This window comes from Cottoperca gobio, chromosome 4, assembly GCF_900634415.1.
Source record: "Cottoperca gobio chromosome 4, fCotGob3.1, whole genome shotgun sequence".
Classification (NCBI taxonomy): Eukaryota; Metazoa; Chordata; class Actinopteri; order Perciformes; family Bovichtidae; genus Cottoperca; species Cottoperca gobio.
The window spans coordinates 12,537,011-12,551,791 of NC_041358.1; the positions used below are offsets into that span (position 1 = coordinate 12,537,011).

The following is a 14,781-nucleotide window of genomic DNA, read 5'->3' on the forward strand; positions in this document are numbered from 1 at the left end:
ATTTTGTCACAGCTGGATGCAGAGAAAATGTGAGAAAAGCTATAAGTCATTTAACACTGCCCTCTGCTGGCAGACATCCAGAGTTGTCACTACAGGGAACACGATGTCATACAAGTTACATTCATAGTATTTTCTCTTTTTAAACTGGTGCATGACATCATACAGCCAACAAACAGCTTTATTTTTATGGACATCAGTTAGTCAAGACAAACACTGAGGCCTTTTTACATAACGTGTGATCATTTGTAACACTTGAGTGTCTACACCTACTTAAGATTAATCACATTTACTTATCAGAGGTGTTGTCTGTATGATTTATTTGTGGATGTGGAAGATGAGATGAATATGCGGGTCATTTTTTTGTTCCTGCCGCTTTGGATTTAGTCCAATAAACAAACTAAAGTAACGATACACAGACTACAGCCTAATATTAGTGCCGCAGTAAACACGGATGGATCAGCCCAAAGTGAAGATTATAAAACAGCAGATGCTTTTTGATCGGCTCTCAGAGTTTCAGCAGTATGGTCGAATGTTGCTATTCCTGCCCCCTGACAGACTGACTGACTGACTGACTGACTGACTGACTGACTGACAGTAATTACTCAGGAGTAAATGCAATACACAATTATTGACAATTATTTTCATCATGAATTAATCTGCTGATGATTTCCATGTTAAGTGTCTTAGTAAAAAACGGCCAAGGTGACATGTTACTTGTTTTTGCCTAACCGAGAATGAATGGTTATACTATCAAGAACCAAGAAATATGTTTCACTTTTGCTGGAAAGATGACTTTAATTATTATTCAACTACCAAAAGGAGTTGAAGATTTATTATCTCATGAAGATAATCCACTAATCACTTGGTATCCTGTGCCCTCCACCTTTAAATGCTACAATGTCTGTGTTATATTGTCTCACTGGCCACCCATGTCATTGATTATCACAGCACTGTGAGATGCTTTGAACGGAATATTTTCCAAATGACATTTTAAAACGGTTTCCTGTGTCTTTAAAAAAAAAAAGAAATGTTTACCTTGGGATATCAGACAGAAAACGGATTAGATTCCTCCTGTCTGCTGCTGTGTATTAAAAGCACAGAAGCAAGGGAAAGCAGCCTTCAAGGTGAACCACAAGGGACACTGCTGCATCTTCAATCCCCACCTGGCATGTACACAAACGTACACACACACACACCTGCCTCTTCTTCTGGCCCCCGAGGTCCTAGCAGTGACAGAGAGTGTCCCATATGACCTTTCTTTCTTGTCTTCTTGATAACATGCAAGCGTGTGTGCACGCTTGTTTGTATGTGTCTGACATAAAAACAAACCACAATAGAAAGACAGAAACCATTCTACAGGGCTTCCCTGCTTTGCTTGTTCAGGAGTGTTGTGCTCTCCCTAGATTACATTACAGGTCATTTAGCAGACGCTCTTATCCAGAGCGACTTACATTGAACTAAGTACAGGGACAGTCTCCCAGGAGCAACTCAGGGTTAAGCACTTTGCTCAGGGGTACACTGGTGGCAGCCTGGTATTGAACTCCCGACCTTCTAGTGTTTTGTTTGGAATGCGTACCACTAGGCCATCACCACCCTAGATCTGACCTCAGCCAGTCCCCTCTCAGGCATGAGGAAATGTCACACCAACACAAGCGCGCACTCACTCGCAAACACACACATAAGCAAAATCAATAGAGAAACGAGCAGGTAGAAAGCAAACATTCATAAACCTATGCACGTACAGGCACTCAAGAGAGAGAACAATGAACACGGAAGCTGCATAAACAAACACACGCACACACACACACACACACACACACACACACACACACACACACACACACACACACACACACACACACACACACACACACCGTCTCTCTGACAGTGCTGGTCCAGGGTTGCATTCAGAGCAGGTGAGGCTTTAAGCTGACTGTTGAATGGGGGATTTGGTTGAAGGCCTGCAGGCCCACAGTCATTACAGCAGTTTTCCACCACTCAGCACACTCCATTAACCACAAAGGAGGAGAACATCAGGCTTTCTCCAGCAGACTACAGATGCCACTATTAAGGAGGTCGCGCTTTTAACTGCCTATTGCAACAGCGATGCACTATTGCTCTACCCTTGAGAGGAATTGTCTGGGAAAGCCTCATTTTGTTCACAGAGAAAATGATCGAGCCAACACAATCTGCTGATTTCTGTCTATAGCAGCATCTAACGAACTCCTGAAGAGTTAGATAAAGGGTAGAGCGCTCCTTAATTGGTCCCTAACTATACTCTGGTAGCCATACTCTTAACTGTACTCTAGTGCAGTGGTTCCCACCCTTTTTTTCTTAAGGGACCCCTTTCCTATAATTGAGTAAACTGACAGCCTCTGACTAATTGACATGTTTTGTGGCTATTTCCTGTTATATTCAATGCACAACAATAACAGTACAGTTACAACTGACGAACTGTAAAGTAAACCCAACGATGTTCAGTTAAATATGGTGCAAAAAAAAGAGAAAAGCAGGAAATCTCCTTATTTGAGAGGTTGAAAACTTTCTTCCATTTTTGCATGAAGAATTACTTTAACATTTATTGCTTTTCATAATATCAATAAACGCAGGATTAATACCTCCCCCTGTGGCCATCTGTGTCTGGCAGGTTTTAAACACCTCCAATGACATGGTTGTGCACTTAAACAGTCAAATTACTAATGATATAATGGGTAAAAACACACTCCCATTGGAATAAAGACTTCCCTGTAGGCGTATTTCATGAAATGAGACCATAATAAAAAACCTGCATTAGTTTAGTAGGCGGACAGTAAATCAGAAGCTTTTGACATCAAAGCAAATAGTGTTTTTTCTTGGCAGATCAATGAAAAAACTGCTTCTTAGGGAGACGCATATGTGTTATTGTCAGAAGTGTTTTTTGCTGGCTGATAGTACAACATTTATTTACTTTGTTGTATGTGTGGATGTATTTGTGTGGCAGCTAAATGGGCTTCAGTGGGGGAGAAGATGATGGCAGCAGTTTGGAGGCACGCAGTGTGTGTGCGTGTTTGTGTGCAGCAGCTAAAGTGGGGAACATGAAGAAGGCAGATAGATTTGGTGTGTGTGTGTGTGTGTGTGTGTGTGAGAAAGACTGCGTGAATGTTTGTCTGTCATCATTACCTTGACCTTGATTTCCTCAAGGCTGCGTGGAAGGCTCTCAATCTGTTTTGTGTATTTCTCTGTGTGTATTGTGTGTGTCTGTGTGTGTGTGTGTGTGTGTGTGTGTGTGTGTGTGTGTCAGGAGAGAAGAGTAAGACAGTGGAGCTGGAGGATGTGAAGTTTCACCAGTGTGTCCGTCTGTCACGCTTCGAGAACGACCGCACCATTTCTTTCATCCCCCCCGACGGCGAGAGCGAACTCATGTCCTACCGCCTCAACACTACAGTGAGTAGGACTCACAAACAAACTTCTCTCTTTAGCACACACTCATGAATACCAGCAAAAGCAAGAGCACACTTCTTATTATGTCTCTCAGTAAGTACCGACCACCACAAACTAAAAAGTTCATAATTTTCATCTTCAAAAACATATAAAACCTTTATGTTCTGATCATGTGGTAGATCTCGGCTTAACACAGATATTGTCGTATATGTTGGCAAATATGAATCTAGAACTTATTTTTTACCCTTATTTTTCTTATTTAATGTTGTATTGTTGTTGTATTGTGTGCTGTATTGTTATTATTCCAGTGAAGCTTACCGTTCAAAATGTGCCGTCGTCTTTCTCTTACTGTCATTATTGATAAAGTTTATTGTTCAACTGCAAAATGTCTTGCCTCAGTAAAGTTGCCTTACGTTGTATCAATGACACAGCCTACTCTCGAGTATAACTCACACAGGTGAGTTATAGCTTTATAATCAGAACCTCAGGGAAGCACAATAAGCTGTGTCAACCATAAGAAGACACTGAGCAGAGATATGCATGTATATAAGATCACCTATAGTCCAAAACAAGTCAGTAAATAAATAAAAAAGTGGCAGCAGTTTGGAATATCTTAATAAATTATACTGGTTGTGGAGTTTGTAATCACTGTGGGGAGAGAGCGTAGAGTACGCTTCAAAGATTCTTGTACTTTTACTATAACACAACACACAATACACAATCAATTAGTTACACTGGTAGTTCTGTAAAACTGTGTCCACAGGGTGTCAATACAACATCACATATAATGTTATAATTATTCTCCAAAGAGAATAAAGTGGACATATGGACTAAGAAATAAATGTGACTGAAAGTTTATGTTAATGTGGAGTCACAATGACAAATAATATGTTTCAAGATAAACAGCAGCTCAGTTTGTCTGCTAAACATGTTTCCACCTGACATGCTGTTCAATGAACCTGAGGGTACTTAAGGGGCTGCTGTGCCTGAAATCTATGTGAACTGCAAGACGTCTCTCTCTCTCTCGCTCTCTCTCTCTCTCTCTCTCGCTCTCTCTCTCTCTCGCTCTCTCTCTCTCTTTCTCTCTTTCTCTCTTTCTTTCTTTCTCTCTCTCTCTCGCCCTCTCTCTCTCTCGCCCTCTCGCTCTCTCGCCCTCTCTCTCACCCTCTCTATCGACCTCCTCATCTCTCTCGTCCTCTCTCTTTCTCTCTCGCCCTCCTCTCATCTCGTCCTCTCTCTCTCTCGTCTCTCTCTCGTCCTCTCTCTCGTCCTCTCTCTCTCTCTCTCTCGCCCTCTTCTCTCTCTCGTCCTCTCTCCTTCTCTCTTCGCACACATCTCTCTCTCGTCCTCTCTCTCTTCGTCCCCCTCGTCCTCTCTCTCTCTCTCGTCCTCTCTCTCGTCCTCTCTCTCGTCCTCTCTCTCGTCCTCTCTCTCTCTCGCCTTCTCCTCCTCCGCCCCTCTCTCTATCTCCTCCCTTCTCTCTCTCTCTTTCTCTCGCACCCTCTCTCTATCTCTCTAGTCCTCTCACACCCTATCTCTCTCGCGCCCTCTCTCTCTCTCGCCCTTTCTCTATCTCTCTCGCCCTCTCTCGCCTTCTCTCTCTTGCGCCCTTTCTCTCTCGCGCCCTCTCTCTCTCGCGCCCTCTCTCTCTCTCTCTCTCTCGCCCTCTCTCTTTCTCTCTCGTCCTCTCTCACCCTATCTCTCTCTCGCCCTCTCTCTGAGTGTGTTGTAGTGATGCACCTCAGCTCTGCTTCTCTTCTGACCTTGTCCACTCCCTCTCTGTCTCTGACAGGTGAAGCCTCTCATATGGATCGAGAGTGTGATTGAGAAGTTCTCTCACAGCCGTGTGGAGATCAAGGTGAAGGTAAGGATGAGTACAAACATAAACACACACATACGGAGCACCACAAGCTTATCCACTCATCTACTGCAGTCCCTTCACTGAAACATATTTAATATTTATGACACTTACTTCTCAGGTGGATTACTTCTTACCATCTGTTTGAGGCAGTGACTGCTGTACAGACTCACAATAACTGTGCCTAAAGACCTTGATTTGAATTTGGATGTGAAAGCTCTTTTTGTAAAGGTCTCAGATGACATTTGAACTCTGTCCTCTGTCACCTTCCACAGGCTCGAGGTCAGTTCAAGAGCCGGTCCACCGCCAACAATGTGTCCATTCTGGTGCCAGTGCCCAGTGATGCTGACTCACCAAAGTTCAAGACCAGCACAGGGAGCGCCAAGTGGGTGCCCGAGAAGAGCGTGGTGCAGTGGAACATCAAGTCTTTCCCTGTTAGTGTGGCAACTAAATATCACAGTTTATAATAACTATATCTATACTAACTATAATGACTCAACCTCAGTATGATAGACAGGGGTAGAAATTAACTAAGTGCATTTACTGTAATATTTTTGAAGTTCTTGTACTTTCCATTTTCTGCTACTTTATATTTCTACGACAAATATTGTACTTTTCACTTTAAATTTATTTGATAAATTTAGTGACTTTGGAGAAACAGATTAATAATACAAACATATAATCAACAAATAAATGATGATACATTGTTATAATTTAAGATGAGACTTTGTTAAAGCTACCCAGCAATATAAAGTAATTAAAATTTGCTCCACCTTTACCAGCTGCAACATTAAAGTGATATACACATCAATAATTATAACATACATCATTTTGAAATGGGCCATTCTCTCTCGTCATAATGAGAACTTTTACTTTTGGTACTCTTAAGTATTTTGATGCTAAAACTATTGTACTTTAACTTTAAGTAAAATATCTGAGTACTTCTTCCACCCCTGACGATACCTCGTATCTACATAAGCTTAAACAGTCTCAGTGTCAGAACTAGAAGTTGTATTTTGCCATCAGCCATTTATCACATTACAAAAACACACACACACATCATATCTTATCTGTCCAGTTAATGCTGTACCTTTCACAAGTGTAGTGTCAGTCTCTGCTGTCACCAACATGTAAACGGATGGAAAATGTGCATAGAAGCATTAATTCAGTTGAGGTTCCTTTTATTTGTCAAGTTCTGATCTCTCCAAAGTGATTCATTACACCTTCAGCCCTTCAACTGGTGATGTATTGTTATCCAGCTGGTCTGTAGCACAATTTCCTCTGTCACTATCAACCTTTAGACACTATAAAACTGCATATTCTCTCAGGAAATCATACTCGACTTGTAATGTTTGATGGAGGTTTGAGGAAACAAAGATGAAGCAGTGGCTTGTTGTGATAAGAGACTGAAACACTAATCCACATGCGCCAGCCTTCAGCTCTGTCACGTTATTTACAACCCCGATGCACAAACATTGCCCTCCTGTAACAGGGAAAGCATATAAAGCTTTTTAGAAATGACTCCGTTTGCCATCAGCTATTTCATAATCATGGATGTGTTTCAACAATTTCTCATTTATTGTTATTTATTACATTACGCAAAGAAAATAATATTTTTTTATTAGCTGTAGGCAAGCGTAACGATAACAAGGTTTTCCACAACAACTGTATAATAGCAAAGAGAAAGAAACTGTCATGAACAGTTTCTGTATTCATGTTTTCATCTGAGCTTCTCTCGCTAGTTTAAAGTTGGCACAGGGGATGTCACATACAACAACATTGTGATGACAAATGGTGGGTTGTTTGCTATTGTTGCCAGGTAACTGTCAATCAAAACAACACCCACACAGTCCTGATGAAAAAATAACTTTGATTGTTGCTTATTTAGTCACACATCCTAAAAGTTTCAGGGGCTTTAAAGTCACAATGGTAACTGATTTGCAGCAAGTAAAACCAAAGCACAAACTAACAGACGCATTGCTTGGATAATGTTTTACACAATGGCTGCTATGAAGAATGATTAACCTGCTGCCTGTGTTTACAGCATAGATATGTCTGGCAGATGTTAAATCCCATAGATTGACATCTGATTCACCTTGATGCGACATGGGAGTTGTCTCACGTTGCCATTAATATACATTTGTTTTGTTTTTGGAGAAAACAACCTTGTATTTATTAGAGTCAGACACCTGGGAGCAGAACTCTTCAAACTAAACTAAACTGTTTAATCTGAGAGGTTTTGTGAACAACTTCACTCTAATTGTTTACTCTGTTTTGCCAGATGCAGTAACCTTTTTTTCTTTTCTCTTTTTGCATGTGTAGGGTGGTAAGGAGTACATGATGCGGGCACACTTTGGGCTACCCAGTGTGGACAGTGAGGAGCTGGAGGGAAAGAGACCAATCACAGTTAACTTTGAGATCCCTTATTTCACCGTGTCTGGGATTCAGGTTGGACCCTTTATTAACACCCATTACAGTCTTTTCTTTTGACAAATACATTTATTTATATATATATATATATATATATATATATATATATATATGTACCTCTTTTTTGATGATCTTATGAGTTTTTTTAAATAGTTTTTTTCGCTTTAGAAGAAGGAAAAGTTTGTAAACTCATAATGGCACTTTTCGTCCTTCTATTTGTCTGAACATTTTTAAAACACCAAATTCGAACTTACATGGTTTTCAATGGACAGGGACGATTTACTTCTGCTATAAGTGGGCTGTCATGTACACACTCAAGCATACAGACTACACTATGTCGGTGTGTGTTTGTGCATGAATGGGTGAAATAACTATATTTAACCTGTCTGTGTTCCGTAGGTGCGTTACCTTAAGATCATAGAGAAGAGCGGTTACCAGGCATTACCATGGGTGCGCTACATCACACAAAGTGGAGGTGAGAACAAACTCACTGAACTATACTCTCACCCCCACACACACACACACACACATACACACACACACGCACGCACACACTATTCCCAAATTAAATTAAAAATCTGTATATCTGACGTAACTATTTATATCTATGTATATCTGATGTAACTATTTATGTGAGGTGACATAAGGTCAGCGATTGTGGTACTACAAAGTTGGCAGTCTGTTGCATCCATAGTTTTGAAATCCCCTGTAAACCTGCTATCCAATAAGTATTTATTAAAAAAATAAAGGAAATAAATATCTTTAGGTATTATTTAGCTTAACACTCAAAAACACAACTAGTCTGCCTCACCAGGACCGTGTGAGGGTGCTTTGATCTGATTTTCTTTTCAGTGGCATCTTCTCGAATTTGAAAACAACTTATCCTTAGAAATACAATCGCATAAATATAGATATGATTTATTAAACTGACTGTTAATAATGAATATCCAGTGCCCACATTGTGTTTCATGAATTTTGAGTCTATGTTCATTAAAAATGGGATGTTTTCAAGTCCAAACCCCCCCCCCAAGGGTAAATATGATGTTTTCCTTGCGAGAGCAGTGTCAGGATCAGTTTTTCTGCATTACTATTCAGTAAGTGGCCGAGGAGTGAACCCAGCTGTATAACATTCATCATATCCATTACCTGGCTCTATCACCATGAGCCATGACCTCAGGGGTTTAGAGTGACACCTCACAGGTTGCCAAGGATAGAAACTGTATACGCTGCTAGCTTGTTTTAATTTGAACAGGGCTACTCTAAATCTGAGACAATACAGTCAAGTTTGTTTTGCAAAGCTGGCACCTGTAGATTCAGTTGCTGCCCTCTTCTGCATCTTTCCAACTCAAGTGTGACACCAAGAGAGACAAACACCAAGAGATGTTTCTGTGTTTGTGAGCTTTGGGAATTTTATCACCCCACTAACTTGAGATTTCACCCAGAAAACATGTTGAAATATGTTAAGGAAGCTACATCTCTACCTGTAACACATGCTTGATCTTTGGACAGATTACACAAAAGTGCATATTTCCACAAAAGCTAAAGTATATTCATGAGACTGCAGGAACATCCTCCTTACTAGCTCAGTAGTTTCAATGGGGGGCACATGGAAATGGAGACGGAAGCCCAATACCTCCACTGGACCAGTGCCATAAATATTTTAAGTTTCATACCTGCCATGTGGCCGACAAATGAACCTAACGCTATAACATCCATCATATGCATTACCTGGACGAGTCTGGGGCTGCCGGAGGTTGAATGATGCCACAATGTGCCAGGAAGCTCCCATGGTGGTGCTCAGCGAATGCCAAGGTTACTATTTCCTTTCTGTAACATCAGCAAGGAAGAGAGGGGGGAGGGGGGACAGGAGATAAGTACGAGTGAGAGAAGAAGAGTGTTCAAGTTGGAGGGACTGGAGAGAACGCTATCACCTTTCTCTTATTGTTACAATCAGCAACATTGGGAGGGAGGGGGAGAGAAGAAAGTGCTGCTCACATTTCACTCTGCACTACATGCAGACACACTCACACTGATTAAACAATACCCTGATACTGTAGACTGACTGTGCTGACTTATTAATGAGTGATGAACAGGCATTTAGAGGCTGTTCTGTACAGCAGCATGTGACAACTTCCCGAATATCAGACTGTGAGTGGTCAGAATATGATCAGGCAGCGTCTCACTGCCGCTGGATCTTTGATACTGGCTGGCAAGTGACCGCTGATGGTGGTGTTGTTTCACATATGTCGAAATATTTAAATTCAGAGTTTTCAAGCTTCAGTGTGTATGAAATGTTATTTATATAACATGCCATTTTTGGATGTGGACAGTGATGATCAGTACAGTACATGGCCATGACAACCAAACATTACCCTTATATGTGATTGTTGAACTTCTTATTCTAAAACCATGGACATTAACATGCAGCGATAGAGGCCTCCACACTTGTGGGAAGGATTTCCGCTAAAGTCTAGAACCGAGCCGCAGGGATTTGATCCTATTAAAACACAAGAGTATTGCTGAGGTCGGCCACTGATGTTGGGGGATAAGGCTCGAGAGGTTATTTCAGTTTATTAACAGTCTACAAACTTCTACACAGATTACTGCTTTACATTCTGCTGTTAATGCAGACATGTCTGAGCCCCTTGATTCCTCCATGGGCTTGCAGCTTTTGTCGAGTTGTGACATTTAACATTCTTTAAAATATTGAATTAGATCATTCTTTTAAAAAATAGAAATATGGAGCGTACGACACAACACACTGTTGAGTAAGGCTATGTAAGTAAATAAGGCTGGAGTTTTAGTTATTTCTGTTATTATTATGTCTTTTTGAAGGAGGTTTTCTGACCTCTTGACCCGAACCCAGAACAGAAAGTTCCTTCCCAAAACCACAAAGTTGGAAACACACTATTGACTAAAATATACTTGTGTGGTAGTACTGATTCCCCAGATTACAGCTGATCAGAAAAGAGCCTGCAAACAAGTTCCCAAGCACATACAACTAAAATAAATGTACTTAGAAAAACATCTCATGAGTGCCTTAAAGAGGAAAAAAATGCCTTCTTAATGACAATGATGAAAAAATGCCTCTTTAATAATAAACAAATGCCTCTTTGTTAATAAGTTAAGTTTTTATTACGCAAGGATAAACAAATATTACTCAAATCTGCCCTGATGCAGTTAGTGAAAAAGTGTTTATTTTAATATTCACTTCAGGTAGTTTCAGAATGTTCAACATCAACCTCAATCAAAAAAGACAATAGACAAAAAGACAGCGAAGAAGTCTCAAAAGGGCCTAAAGACCAGAGTTTCTGGCTGCTTTGTCTAATGAAATTAGGTGTGCATTAAGTCAAGGAAGGATCAGAAAGTCCTTGGTGTGCAATTCCCCTCATCTCTTAAGTCCGATTGGCTAAGAGGGGAAATGCACCAAGCTGCTCTCAATTCTTAATTAGGAGCCAGTCCCCACAACATGTGCAACAGGTGTCTGAATAACCCTCCAATCAACTATTCAATCAATTGTAACATTCGTCTAAAATGAATTGGGGAAAAGAGAAATTAGTACCTAAAAATGAGGGACTTACAATTGTGTGCTGCAGTATCAACATCTCCCTTCATTGGAAGTAAAAGTGTCCACTTTAAACCATGAAAAACCACCAAAAGTACACTAAATAATGTGTGACAGGGTTAACTATGTACTTTTGGCCATGTAGTATTTCATTTTATTGGACAGTCCTGGATACAAATATGCAACATAATAACCCAGAAGATTGAGATATTGCTAATATGTCTAGTCTGTTCTGAGACGGTAGAGAATGAAATATCTATTTTCGAAAGGAATGTGTTAACTATTGGTAATGTGATTTATTAGAATGCCACTACGGCTAGTATTCTTGCAAATCTTGTTAAGGGATTTAATGGGGCTGATATTGGCAGTGATGTGATGTACAGGAGTGCTGAGGGGATGGAAGCTGTGTTCATGCTCTGCTGTTACATTTCTTGGCAGATTACCAGCTCCGGACAAACTAAAGGACAGAGATGCTGCTAGACGAATGGATATTTTCTCCCTCTGTCTGTCTTCCTCTCCTCTCCTCTCTCTGTTTCTCTGGCTCCCCTTCTGCAATGGACAGCAGAGGACAAGCGCAGGAGGACACATGAAATTGTTCCCCACCCTGAACGGATACAAGACATCATCCCTTCCTGTGAGACATTCTCAACTCAGACGGGAAAGGCTGTTGCATCACCTCTGACCTGTGATATTTTTTTAAGGGCTCCACACAACTCCAGCAAAACTTTTAATATGTGAATAATGAACTGATAACTTTGTGACACCGTCTGGTTCTGGCAAGCATTCAATTCCTCAATTTTAATGCGATGTCCCTCGAGGTTAATTAAGAGCACAATTTGGGGGGGAAATAAACCTGTTTTTCCTCAGAAAGAGAAGATTTCAAAAATATTACGAAATATAGAATTTGGAGCATTAACCTTTTTTGGTTTGGTTTTTTGGTTCCTTGGCTTGTCCACTAAGTTGTGTAGCTTTTTACCGTGTAACATGCAAAATAGTGTGTAGTGCAAATATACAGTAACTGATGAGTCATTGTCATTTTCTTTATTTCTCTAAGGGATTTAATATTGCAGTTGGGTGATTTTTCATAATCAAAAGTGTGCCATCTCTCCATCAGATTGTATTCTTTATGTAGAGAAAGTTGTTCAATGGAGGATTTTAACCACCACACCACATCTTGTCACATCTATCAGCATCTTTAACTGTAAGGGTTTTTATTCCTCATGTTTTGTCCTTAATAACCACTTTATCATCCATATGCTGCACAATTTAACTGTTATTAATCGGCATCCCTCTCAAAGGCATTTGTTTTGCCGGAACCTCTTTATCATATATTCATTGCCTTAAAAAATTACTTATGTATCATCACCTTTAGCACTGTGAACATAATCCCCAGTGCACTGAAACTAACACCAGCGACCAGATCAATGATTAATAAGGCACAATATTGTCAGAGGCGTTGGCAGTGTAACATAACACTGTCAACGCGCTCTCATGGGGCCTCTAACCTTGTCCTTGTGCTCGCAATCAGCTTGCCGCTTTGAGGCAGAGACTGAAGGAATGAGCATGGTGCAGAATCTTTCGTCATATTTTTATCTGTTGTTTATACTGTATTAGTTAGTGCCCCGTGGAAAATGTTTGAAGGACAAAATAGTGAGTGGGGAGGGGCAGGACAACGTAAAATAACCTGAAGGGATTTCTTTGCAGAATCTGAGAATACAGACAATATGTTGAGGTAATTGTTTTTCTGTGACTTTTATATACGTATATATATGTCGACTTCTGCAGGCTCATATACTTCTTCAAAGCAGTTAGTGGTGTGATTCACTCCCTCTGTTGTGCATGCATTGCACCACATCACTTCAGCTGCACTGCCAGCAGCGAAGAAGAGAGTCCTGTGTCGATGTATTTCATCTCTGCTGTTAAATACAAAATTGTTTGTTACAATCATTCCAATTTCTTGTGTGGGGACATTTGTTCTGAGGACCAATGAGGATTGCTTATAAGTGTGTGTTATCAGGTGTTTGCATTCATTTATCAACTACTATGTGTCCATAGGAAGAAAAGGGATATATTTGGAAATAAAAAAAGATTTGTATCTGTTCTTGGGATACTATAATTTTTTCTTGTTTCTAAGAGGATTGTTTTGTAATGTTCACTGGCGTTCCAAAGATGGATTCATCTATTATATTGATTATTTTCTTATTTTCTTTAACGATGGCTTTTTAGTTCAGACACTAAATGTATTGTTTACATTTGAAATTTGGGCCCAAACAAAGAATTACATGATTCACTCTTTCACACTGATTAACTTCCCATGATAGGCAGACTTATCCCATTCATTAGTCCCAATCAAGGTCAAGTGTGAGCAGAAAGAATGTGTTCAAAATATTTTGAGATTGTTGTCTGGCAAACTAAAACTAAGCTTTCACATATAACATTAGAAATGCCAAAAGCCATCTCAAGTATACTTTGATAAAGGTAAAAGTATATGTCTGTATACATTTTGATCACACTTCAGATACTAAAGATAAACTGTTATTTTTCGGAAAATATATAGATGTTTTATAGAAAAGCACGTTTTGGTCTGGTTTATAGTGTTTGCGTTCAAATATTTTCTCTGTCTTGGCCTGACAGAAAAACTCTAAATCCTCTCCGTTGACCCTCCCCAGTATCAGAGCTGCCTCTTCGCTCTGCTTCAACTCTTCTTGCTGTTATGCATGGATACACAACCTGCCATCGCTACTTTATACTGTGGGTCAAAAGACAGATTCATGTAAGTAAGGATTACAGGATTTTCTGTGTGTGCTGTAAAAAGAAATGCAGCGTGAACTTTGCTGTTGTGTGTGTTAGCGAGAGAGTGGTGCTGGTCTATACCAGCCCCTACAGGCCGCTGCCTTGTGCATTGTGCCTTCAGTTTGCTGTCCGTCATCACTCCAACAATGTTTAACTGTTTGACCCCTTTTGTCTCAAGGCAATAGGCTATGCATATGTGCGGACAGATAAAGAGGCGTGACTGACACAAATACACTCACACACACACAAATGATACACAATGCAGGGCTTTTTCTGAGGTTCTTCTGGAAGGCGATGTGAAGAATGACTCTCAAAGGCTTTGGAAACATTTTACACGAATGACCTTCATTTGCCTCTGTGCACAGTTCTCATGATTGAGACCTCTATGCTTTGAAAGTAAAGGTTTTAACTCTTCTGGAAACAAATTACTCAATAATAACAATGCAGCAATGTCAGCATACTGTAAATTCACATACCTTTGTAAAAGACGATAAAGCATATTGATGACCCAGTTCAAACTTTTGCAAGTACATTGAAATTCTATGACTGCCTATGTGGATGTAATAGATCTAATTTCACTGATTTTTTCACCCCAAGAGTTATTCCTTCTCTGCTTTGTGAAGAATTATAACGATCTGATGATTAGCTGAACCAATAATACATCTAATAAATCAGAAGTAGCCTACTGGGACCACTGTCACCCCCAAACTGCAGC

The 14,781-nt window shown here is 40.2% G+C and overlaps 1 protein-coding gene across 2 annotated transcripts in view; it reads left to right on the forward strand.

The window, feature by feature from the left end:
- The window catches only part of ap1m3 (adaptor related protein complex 1 subunit mu 3), a 29,921-nt gene extending 16,547 nt beyond the window's left edge, over window positions 1–13,374 (forward strand). Inside the window, exons 7-12 of one of the 2 annotated variants that reach the window (XM_029430401.1) lie at window positions 3,281–3,423; window positions 5,213–5,284; window positions 5,554–5,712; window positions 7,601–7,726; window positions 8,108–8,183; window positions 11,720–13,374. In XM_029430401.1, the coding sequence (XP_029286261.1) occupies window positions 3,281–3,423; window positions 5,213–5,284; window positions 5,554–5,712; window positions 7,601–7,726; window positions 8,108–8,183; window positions 11,720–11,955 (812 nt within the window). In that variant the 3' untranslated portion in view covers window positions 11,956–13,374. Of the gene's footprint in view, window positions 1–3,280; window positions 3,424–5,212; window positions 5,285–5,553; window positions 5,713–7,600; window positions 7,727–8,107; window positions 8,184–11,711 lie in introns of both variants that reach the window. The other variant, XM_029430402.1, reaches the window with a different exon arrangement.
- Window positions 13,375–14,781: the final 1,407 nt, after the last annotated feature.